A 10500-nucleotide genomic window follows, 5' to 3' on the forward strand; every position below is an offset into this window, starting at 1 on the left:
ATACATGTAATCTTGATGGGCAATCTTGCCAAAGTTTCATGGAATATTGACTGTGCTAAAATGAATAGATAACAGGTTCAGACTGACCATATAAGCATGACCACACTCTGTAGAGAGAATACCAACAACTGGCCTTCTGACTCATTCACTGCTGTGGCGATGCCTGACCTGGTGCCTGGTGATGCCTGACCAATGATGAACAGGGGGTTGATTGTGCAGCAACCAATGGGCTAAACTAGTCAATGAGGATAATGTGCAAAGTAGTTGTTACTAATAAGCTGGGTTCACTAATGCAATAGTACAGCAATACTGATGCAGTGTCACACAAGAAATAAACAAAAGAAAATACTCTGTTATTGTTAGATAAAACATAACAGATAAAACATAATCTACCCACAGGTGGGTTGCTGGATCAATTAATATTTGTGAAGAAGTTCTCTTTATAGTCAGAATCTTGTGAGCACCAAAACCATACATAGCCTATAGTTCCCAGAGAAAGGGAGATCTATCCAAACTTGTCATGGGAATTTGTACATGTATTTACCAAAAGAATGCTTAGACTTAGAGCCACAGCATGTTGTTCTCTCCTTACTCCCTAGAGGGCGCTGGTTTAAAACCACGTTGTAAACTGAAGCTCTGCAAGAGGGGCAGTTTTCAATGAACTCGTCTCGCGATGAGTGAAATCGCTGGGTTGCTGGGGCAACACAAACGAAGGTACCGCTACAGAAGCAGCTGGAGGCGTAACCTTTAACGCTATCTGGTAAATAGCTAGCTAGCGGTTAGCTAGTTCAAACTTTACGCGGAGGTGTGTTTGCAGGTTGGCATTTTTGCTTTTTTATATGTAGTAGTTGGAAAGGAAAAAAATCCGTGTTGTCTACATGTTGACCATATCATGCTAAGACAAGATGACGCGCTAGCCTAAACTCCGTAAAACAAATAGCTTGCTAGCTATCGTCTATTAAGATAACCACTAGCTAGAGAAGTTGCCGTTATTCAAATCAACTAGCTGCAACCTTCTTACCTATTCCTCTTACCTTCCTACACCTACGAGTTGTATGCTTTCCTAACTACGTTTCAAAAGCAAAATTGTCCTAATAGCTAGATAGCTAGCGTTAGCTGACTAGCCAGTTAAATCTGTTTTAGCTACGCGATTTTCAGTTGTTCTTGTTTGTCTTTAAGTTTGACAATGCTATTTTTATGCCCACCTTGTTTTATCTACTTATTCTTACAGAATAAGTTACTATGGCAAGTCAGAGACCCCTGTCAGGCAGACCTATGAGTCGTGGGTCATTAGTTATAGGAACAGGAAGGCCGCCAACTGCCATCAGACCTCCACAGACAGCAGTCAGAGTAGGAACTGGGGTGAGTAAAGGAAGAGTTATGATCTTTCGGTGATTAGGACAACGTTCAACATTCAAAATGAAGATTACACTGAAAGGTTAAAATATTGATGTGGTTGGTCAGCAGTTGGTCATACAGTTCAATCACGATACCTACGGTGTGTGTACTTATATGTGTGTTATGTTTTCCAGCTGGTGCCAGGTACTGGCCGCCCAGGGACAAGGGGTGGACCCGTTGCCACACCAGGTGTCCTATCAGCCCAGATCAAAGTGACCAATCGTCCTGTCACTCAGCAGGGCCTCAGTGGCATGAAGACAGGCGGGAAAGGTATTCTTACCTCCATCACACGAGTTTCAGTTTCTAAGACTTTAACTGATACTGTATTGCATCTCCTACTTTAGTAGCTTGAGCCAATAGCATATAGAACTTTTTTGTTTGTTCACTTTCCCAGGACCCCAGAGGCAAATCCTGGATAAATCATACTACCTTGGGTTGCTCCGGTGTGCCACATATTATTAGTATATTATTAAAGAAATGTAATAGATAATGATGTCCATGGGTGTCTACTAGATATTATCATAATGTTCACATTTCCCACTCCAGGAGTAAAATAAATGAGCTTACAACCGAGACCAGCAAGTTACAGAAAGAGATTGACGTTTTTAACCAGGAGAACTCTGTTTACCTGTCATATGAAAAAAGGTTGGTTTTGAATACTCTTGTTGTCATAGTAGTAATGGACATAGTACCAGCCTCTTCTGTGTGATTTTTATTTCCTTGTTAAATCTTTCTTTATCATATCTACACACAGAGCAGAGGGCCTTGCTGGTGAAATAAAAGATCTTCAGGGGCAGCTGGCAGACTATAACATGGTACAAACCAATACTAAAAGATGAAACTTGCACTGAATTAGCTCAAAGTAAAGCATTCTGACTCAGTTTACATAGATATGAACAATGAAGGGCATATAAATTAGCAAGTCTGTCTTTCCATTGATTAAAAGTACACGGATTCCAGGGTGTGCTTGTAAATGGGAATGTGTTCTCAATTCAGTTCTCATGGTTATTTTTCTTTTGTAAAAGAAAATTAGAACATTCCTTTTTATATACAGTTAACATTCTTCTGTACTTACATTGCACAGTAAATCACTGTTTGTGAAATTTTCAGCTGGTTGATAAACTGAACACCAATACTGAAATGGATGAAGTAATAAATGACTTCAATATGGTAAGAGTAATGACATTTCTCTTTTTATTTTGTATGACTTTTGTAATATCTTATTGTTTTCAAATTAATATCTCAGTAATATTTTCACATCATATTTCTCTCCACATTTTTAGCTGAAAGCACAGAATGACAGACAAGCCCAAAGCATAGATGTGATATTCACAGAAAGAAGAGAGTAAGTGCTTCCTCATAAACATATTGCTGCTTCATTCTCTGAACAGCTAATGCATTTCTGATATAGTACACTAGAGGGCCCTGGAGTGATTTCACTGTTCCCCTACGTACAACATCTCTTCACTGGACATTTTTGACTGATTGTGCTGTTGAGAAACAAGAGACATAGTTACTGTTTTGCACAGAAAACAGGCAGCACCCTGTTTTCAACATTTATATTTTATTAGTTGTTTATTTACTAACTTCAAATCATGTAGTGCCTCTTTATGAATCACAGATCACCTAATTTGCTCATTGTTGTTCACAATTAAAGTTCATTGTTAATACAGTTGTCCACCAAGTTTAACACTGACAATACATGCTGTGTTTTAAACAAGAAGCACAGGAACCACAGAGTGACTGTCCTTAATGCAACACTTGTGTCTGTTAGGCAGTGCTAGGGAACATGAACGATACAAATGCACCAGGAAAACAAATGATGATTTACAGCTGATTTGCTGTCTTGCATCACTTTAATTTTTGTATTCATGTGTTCTTGACACTGCATGTGGGTCTCCATTTGGAAAATGGCTCTGCTTTGTAGACCAAGTCTACCTCGTCCTCTGTGAATCTACCAGACTTAAACAAAAAATTTAAATCTGAGAGGCTGAAAGATTTTGGCAGTAAGACAAATGGGGTGGAAGCCTGCAGTCATGGAGGAAACCACCTCTTGCCAACAAGTGATGAAAGGTTCGCTTCAGAGTCTATTAAGCCTGTGGCGGCAGTCGGCTTTGCTGCAAGCTTAGCTATCAGTCTGTGATAGAGAAGCTTAATTTGGGAGAAAGCACATACACAGTGTAGTGTATGTTGCACTATGAAAGACATCTGTCGAGTGACATCAAGGATTTATATGGTTTGTGAAAGAGGCTAGAGTCCTGCCTTTCACTAACTTAGTTAATCAGCACACTAGAAAAGAAAGGCTTCATGAGCCCATACCAGAGTTTATATTTCATCAATGTCATCATGGTCTTTGTAATTCTCGGCTTGGATGTAGCCGTCCTCTATAAAACCATCCTCGTCCTCGGGTGACGGGGCTTTGGGGTCTTGGTCCAGCTCTTGGGCGCTGGTCTCAGTCTGCTCTGTGTCCAGGCTGAAGTTGAAGTACCGGCCCGTGTTGCTGGGCTCGTCTAACTCATGCAGCCTCTGGTGGCGGTAGTCAAAGAGCAGCTTGTACCAGGAGGGGGATTTGATGGCACATATGATGAACATGGATGTGCAGAGAGCAATGAGTACCACTCCAGCGAGGAACTTCCAGGTGTTGCTCACTACAGGCTCCTGCTGCCCATTTCTGCTGCCTGCTGCCAAAGAATCTTAAAAAAGACACACTGGTGTTATCCTCTTCTGGAATAACCTTCAGCATGGCAACCCAGTTACCTTTATTGCGGTGGAGTATAAGCCCATACTGGACTACCAGTCTTTTGGCTGTGAACTCCTTCTCTTTAATAGCAATGTATATAAATTATTATTGAATGTCTTTGGACAACATTTTTATAGTGACTTGTGGTTATTAGTATAATATTTCTTATCACTTTATATATTGGATATACAATGTAGGAATATTGGAATGTTATTGTCAAAGAGTAAGTTTTTTTTTTTAAGCCTGTTGAGTTCCTGTCACTTCTTATCAGTGCATTTGCACAAAGTATTAATGTTTATCTTTGTATTTCATAGCTTTTGCTTGCTTGCTTGGAACCATTGATGTCTTGTCTGATCGCAGAAATAACCTTCAGTTGAAAGAGACTGAAGAGCTTTTAGATTTTCACACTCATGTACACTTAAGGTGAACAGAAACAATTAGCTTGGTGTATGTGGCAGGTAGTACAGAACAGCATCGTCACCTTTGTTTGAAATGTTGTGGTTGGCTGCTGTGTTTGATTCCACATATGTTGTTCTTTGGCCCCTGGTAAAAGCTGTTGAGGTAGGAGTTATAACAGCCGTTGTACTAGTGACTGGGTCTGAAGTCACTGGCAGTGCTGGTTTCTTGAATGAGCATGCATTGGCCACATCTAGAATGCTTTTGCCAGCCATGTTCTTTGGAGTAGCACAGACAGCATCTGGTCCTTCTGCAGAAATGCAAAACACATGTGCAGTGTTTCTTGAAAGAATCCACAACAGTGAAGATGTGGTTAGGCATATATTTACTTTGTGCTGCTCATATTCATTTGTTTACAAGAACATGCTTGTCCTAATTAGCTACCAACTAAGGGAAGTGTGTATCCAACTGATCAGCATCATTTAAATCCCATGCAGATACCATTGCTCATTCAAACAACACTAAGTAATCTCAGATAGACTATGTGGTCTGTAACGCTGTATGACATTAAAACTATATGAAAATCGCAAATAAACTCAGCATGCCTGAGAAACTGTCCAAACAATAATTTGGAAGGTGCATCTGAGATTGATACACAACAATGTCCACACACACATTTTTATGTACCAATGCCATATTATTACTAAATCCCATATTAAAACTCTCTTTATAGTATGTGTTGCATTGCTTTCCTTAGCGATGTTTGTTAGCAAGTAGCTCCAGTGCAAAACTAAAGAACCAAATATGCTTTGGCCAATGGATTATGTTATAAGAGGAAAGAAATTGAATTTTTTTGCTGAACTGTTCCTTTAAATCAAGTAACAACCACAGGCATAAAATCGGGTAAGAGCCACAGGTCACACCTGTCCGCACTCCAGAATTGTTCATCCACTTCATGAAGCTCACAAACAGGCAGGAACAGTTCCATGGGTTCTTTCCGAGATCCAGCCTCCTGAGTTTCCCCAGCCCAGCAAAGGATTCATTTCTCACTGTTTGCAAATTATTCCCTTTCAGAATGAGCAAGTGCAGGCTGCTGAGGCTAGGGAAAGCCTCTCCAGACAACTGGGCTATGTGGTTGTATGAGAGGTCCAGCTCTGTTAGGTTAGGGTAGTGACTCAGGGCTTGTGTATCCGAACTGTTCATCACAATAAGGTTATAGGCAAGCCTAAGCTTGGTAATGTTTGAAGCGTAGGAAGCAGGGACATTTGTCAGTGTCTTCTTGCTTTCATCCACCTTGAAATACAGGGATAAACATGGCATTGAGTTTATTAGCTCCAGGCTGTAAATTCATCAGGTATCATGCAATGCATTATATAATCGATTTCTTTTCAACCCAGTGAACATCACATCCAACTATTGTCCCATCCCTTAACAGCTTAGAAAAAGTGAGCTGTCTCTTCTGATTATATGTAAATAGGATTATATGTAAATAGTATGTTCAGAATATGCTTACGGCCTAGTTTGTTAAAACCTTGGTAAGTCTACTGATGATCCGATGTAGTAAAAGTAGAAAAGTTCTTAGCTTGTAGCCACAGCCCAGTCTGTGCTGGGGTACGCTGCTTCTGCTCATGCCATTAATATTGCAGGTGTTAAGTATGCTAATGCAACAGTATTTCAGCCTGTGGTAACTGCATTAATGAGCAGAGGCTTTGACTTGGTGGAGAAATCACTAGGTAAATTATATAACTGTTTTTCAGTGTCTTCCCTTATTGAACTTTATTGTGAACTTTATTGTCATTCAGAGCATACAACAAGGAACGCACAGTGAGACTTTGTTTCCCCAAGCTCCAATGTGCAAATATAATATAATATAAAGCAAGTGCGTGCAAGACAGCAAGTATACATACTAGACAATGCAATCAAAAAAAGGGAACACTGTCTTTCCCCTTTAAATACAGGGACAAACATGGCAATGCTTCAGGCCTCAGTCTGGTGTGTGAATCGCTCACCGTGACTGAAGTCACCAGCGTAGCTGACGTCCACAGCAGGACTAGCACTTTGCCCATCATGGTTGGCTCTTTACCTGCAAGAACACACCACCATCTTAACCACACACAAGCCACAAGAACTACCCGCCAGTCCCCAGAGAATGGGGAGAATGCACTGACAGTATATATAATTGTTGGGAGATGATGTCATGGGTCCTGGGTGGGGGGTGGGGGGTGGGGGGCTCATGACTGTATGAATGAGAAAAACAGCTGAACCAGGCCCAAGTAGAACAAGTAGAAGTCCTTGACCAGAGTACAATGAGGAGCTTTGTGTGGATGAGCTGGTCCCGTAGTAGCATGTGGTCTTCCTCTGGGCCTTTGCTTGAGGGGTGGGTGTGTGTGTGTGGGTGTGTGTGTTTGTGTTTGTGCGTGTGTGTGTGCATGCGTGTGTGCGCATGTGTTATCTGCTGTCATCCACAAAGCCACATGTAGAGATGCCTGGCACACAACAGACACACAGCAGGGCCTATGTTCTGTAGTGCAGGGGTGCACAGCTGAGTGCTAGGCACAGGCGAGGGCAAATGCTTTGGTTCATCCTCCAGTATGTGCTGGCTCTGCCTGCTGGACAGGGGTGAGTCCTGCACACTGCCCAGAGCCAAAATCAGAGCCATGTGAAGGGCTTCACTTTTTACGGGACTGTAAAATCTAACCATAGGGTTAAAGGACAAAACTCAACCTTTAGGGTGTCCTTATCAGCGTTTCCTTTGTTTTTGTGGGTTTGTACTACAAAGCAGAACTAATTTAGAAATGGCATATCTGTTCCCACTTAAAATCTATGAGCCTGCTTGTAGAATGCAAAATTACTCTCTTGCAGTATAGCCTGTAAACAGTTTCTCACAGCTGAGCCTGGTATAACAAGCAACACATCCAAAGTGTGTGTTTCAGTAGCTCCCATTTCACCTACTGTAAGCTCCCATTTTATCTGCTGGCGGAAAACTTTATGATGATAGCATTTATTGCAGTCCATTTTAGAAGCAACTAGATCTTTAGATGAGTCCACATTATAAACCCAAATAATTAATATTTGTTATATAAATGTAAATATATTATTTTCTATAACATAGCCCAAAACTAAATAGGAATTGTCTATTTGAAGACTCTCTGAAATTATATTTTCACCTTTGAACGGTTATCGTAACTCACTCATTTTCACAGCGTTTCAGGCACTTCTTTAATGATTTTCTTCAGAGGTATGTGTCGAAATGCACATGACACTGAATAGACACCATCTTGAAGTTTTTTTTACTAATGCCTGACGTTTTTATTATGAGTGGTGGGAAATGTGGCAAATAACTTTATAAAGAGATACAGTAATATTTTGTTAATGAAAGTAACTTTTTAAACATATTTTAAATCAACTTTAGGGTGAAATAGTAAATAAGTCTCAATGTATTAGATTGTGAATTGCAGACCTTTTGTGTGGGATTAATGGCAGTCTGAGTTGCTACATTAGTCCATGAATAGTAAAGTCCAAATCCCTTTATATGGCCTCTTAACGGACTGTGTTTGTGAGCAAAACATACCCACAATAATTATAGGGATATAATAATTGGAGTAAATCACTGAATTTAAAAAAAGGTTTAATTTGTAATAAAAAAAGATTTTAAGTTACAAGTGACTTACCACAGAGCTGATAAAGTAATGGGCTGCTCCGTAACCCTCTCTGGACTAAAGGGTGTTGAAAGAGCTCTTGCGAGAACTCAACAACACAGGGAACCTTTGTTCTGGGTACTGAAAGTAATAAATTTTCTCCTGGCTAAAGATTCACTGTAGTGTGTCAGAGAGCTAGAGAGGGCATATTGTAAAAGATTTATTGGACTTGTTTTTGGCACAGTTTTAGGCAATTGTTTACATTGCATCATGGAATTTTGGTCCCAATGTGATGCAAGTGAATTTTTGGTTTGTATGTACACTGCTATTTGACTTTCTTTTATACTATATGTTTTATAAAAGACTACATAAATTACAGTTAAGAGTAAATGGATTGTTAATAAATATTTTGAATGCTTGTATGCCTGCCTGAATCCTGAATCACTTTGACTCTAAGTGTAGGTGCCTGTGTGATGTAATAGGAGAGCACAATTCTGACATCACAACACTCTGCTAAAGTATTATAGTAGTATTTGCATTTGTAAGTGTGACGTGTATCTGTCTCTCAGGAAGGAGGACATGATTCAGGCCGTGGAGGAGGAAATTGAACGGGAGAAACAGGCAGCAGATGACATAGTGAAGAAGATGTCCTTAGAGAAACAAACCAAGTATGCTGAGATGAAGGCCAACAATGAGGAGCTATTACAGGTTAAAACTACTACCACATTCACAATGGGGGGGGGGGGGGACTCTTGAGTTTCTGTCATGTTGGGTTCAGGCAGAGGTTAATGGTTGACAATCTCCCTGTTTTCTCATGTTGTGTATCCAGGAATTGGATGTTCGTCAAGAGGAGCTGGACGCGTTAATGACCAGGAAGGAGACCTTTGAGGCTGTAAGTAAAGTAAACACACACACACACATACACACACTGTATCTCTCCATTTGTCTGCTATTGATGTATCTCCCTATCTTAATCTTTTCTGTCTTTCATTCTCTCTCTCTCCTTATTTCTCTTTATCTCTGTATCTCTCTCCCCCTCCTTCCCTCTCTCTGTCTCACTCTTCCTTACTGTGTCTCGGTCTCTTTCTGTCTCAGGAGCTTGTGCATTCCCATGTGAAGCAGGAGGCCGTAATTCTGTATGAACGTCTGCAGGAGCTGGAGCAGCGTCGAGAGGCAATGCAAGCTGAGGAGGGGAGCGCAGTGTCTCCTCAGGAGGAGAGAGAACGCCTCCTCAAACAGGTCACAGGGCCCCCATATACATGCCTGCACAGCACATTCCCCTTACAGAAGTCTGGACACTGATTTCACTGAGTGTCCTTCTTCAGGTAAAAGAAGATAATCAGGAAATAGCCAGCATGGAGCGTCAGTATGTAACATTGTCTCTCATGCCATTGTGAAGATAAAATGACTTTTACCAGGCCTTGTGCTGAGAAACCAGTTACTTGTCTCTCTTATTCCTCCAGACTGACTGAAACTCAGGAGAAGATCAATCAACTTACTGAAGAGCTGCGACAGCTCGACTTGGACATGGAGGATCACCAAGGTAATGTAACATCACATCACCACCTGTGTATAGAAATTGCTAGTAGATAGAGTTGAAGCTGCTGTATGTGGTTGTTGAGATTCGGACAAGGGCGTAAGAGTTGCATTTATTGCCACATCTATGGCACATCACACCACAATTAGCAATGAACCTTTAAAACCCTAGGGAACCTAAATCTGGGTTTTCTTTCTAAATAACATCTTGGTCTTCTGGGTGCACAGTGTACATACACAGAGTGTGTCTTATGAATATCACTTCAAAGTCCAGGATTTTCATCCTGATATAAAACATAACCTACCCTTTTGTCAGCACCTATGAATTAGACTTACAGTGTAATGGAAATTCATACAAGTTAGGATAGGTGTACGATTCCGATTTTCCAAGCTTGCACCTGTATGCTCTGCATGAGTAGCCTGGCAGGCTGTGAGTCAGTGACAGTGGATAGCCAATCAGTTGTGCTCATTAGCATATTAGGACCATGCCCAGACCATGGGACACAGCAGAGAGAGGGACAATGAGTATAGACTCAGGAGAAACAGCAGTGAGAGGGACAGTGAATGAGTTTGTGGACTTACTTTCACTGCTGTTTCCTCTGGGTCTAAACTCACTGTCCAAAACTCATCTGTCAACTAGAGAAGGGAAGAGAACACTCCAGGCTTATTCTACACACATACTCGCACATACGTACACATATACCATGTTCCTTTGTTCTGTCGCTTTATGTTTAGAGGACTTTTTGTTGTTTTTCATTGTTTTCTCTGCTTTTTCTCATTGTGAGTCTCTTT

At 40.8% G+C, this 10500-nt stretch overlaps 2 protein-coding genes across 6 annotated transcripts in view; one reads left to right on the forward strand and one right to left on the reverse strand.

Moving 5' to 3' along the window:
* Positions 1 to 662: 662 nt before the first annotated feature.
* ift74 (intraflagellar transport 74) overlaps positions 663 to 10500 on the forward strand; it is a 17940-nt gene continuing 8102 nt past the window's right edge. The window contains exons 1-13 of one of the 4 annotated variants that reach the window (XM_035527608.1): positions 663 to 714; positions 1232 to 1362; positions 1533 to 1668; positions 1793 to 1841; positions 1945 to 2043; positions 2153 to 2213; positions 2509 to 2568; positions 2682 to 2743; positions 8742 to 8880; positions 9002 to 9064; positions 9268 to 9411; positions 9498 to 9538; positions 9636 to 9715. In XM_035527608.1, the coding sequence (XP_035383501.1) occupies positions 1243 to 1362; positions 1533 to 1668; positions 1793 to 1841; positions 1945 to 2043; positions 2153 to 2213; positions 2509 to 2568; positions 2682 to 2743; positions 8742 to 8880; positions 9002 to 9064; positions 9268 to 9411; positions 9498 to 9538; positions 9636 to 9715 (1054 nt within the window). In that variant the 5' untranslated portion in view covers positions 663 to 714; positions 1232 to 1242. Of the gene's footprint in view, positions 818 to 1231; positions 1363 to 1532; positions 1669 to 1792; positions 1842 to 1944; positions 2044 to 2152; positions 2214 to 2508; positions 2569 to 2681; positions 2744 to 8741; positions 8881 to 9001; positions 9065 to 9267; positions 9412 to 9497; positions 9539 to 9635; positions 9716 to 10500 lie in introns of all 4 variants that reach the window. The other 3 variants (XM_027018833.2, XM_027018835.2, XM_027018834.2) reach the window with 3 other exon arrangements.
* On the reverse strand, positions 2585 to 8298 carry LOC113582832 (leucine-rich repeat-containing protein 19). Of its 2 annotated transcripts, XM_035527610.1 has the most exons (6): positions 8206 to 8298; positions 6544 to 6617; positions 5458 to 5827; positions 4620 to 4844; positions 3718 to 4091; positions 2585 to 2888 (listed from the first exon to the last, which is right to left on the reverse strand). In XM_035527610.1, exons 2-5 carry the CDS (start codon positions 6601 to 6603, stop codon positions 3724 to 3726), a joined length of 1023 nt encoding a protein of 340 aa, XP_035383503.1. In that variant the 5' UTR covers positions 6604 to 6617; positions 8206 to 8298; the 3' UTR covers positions 2585 to 2888; positions 3718 to 3723. The 2 variants fall into 2 exon arrangements, with proteins under 2 accessions (XP_035383503.1, XP_035383502.1); XM_035527609.1 differs by having other exon boundaries at positions 2585 to 4091.

Source organism: Electrophorus electricus, chromosome 6, assembly GCF_013358815.1.
Source record: "Electrophorus electricus isolate fEleEle1 chromosome 6, fEleEle1.pri, whole genome shotgun sequence".
Lineage (NCBI taxonomy): Eukaryota > Metazoa > Chordata > Actinopteri > Gymnotiformes > Gymnotidae > Electrophorus > Electrophorus electricus.

Excerpts from the sequence above, each read along its gene's own strand:
- LOC113582832 (XM_035527610.1), bottom strand. The coding sequence starts at position 6,603 with ATGATGGGCAAAGTGCTAGTCCTGCTGTGGACGTCAGCTACGCTGGTG. Across the intron at positions 5,828-6,543 it reads CGCTGGTGACTTCAGTCACG|GTGGATGAAAGCAAGAAGAC; the intron begins GTGAGCGATTCA and ends CTGTATTTCAAG. Across the intron at positions 4,845-5,457 it reads CAATTCTGGAGTGCGGACAG|AAGGACCAGATGCTGTCTGT; the intron begins GTGTGACCTGTG and ends GCATTTCTGCAG.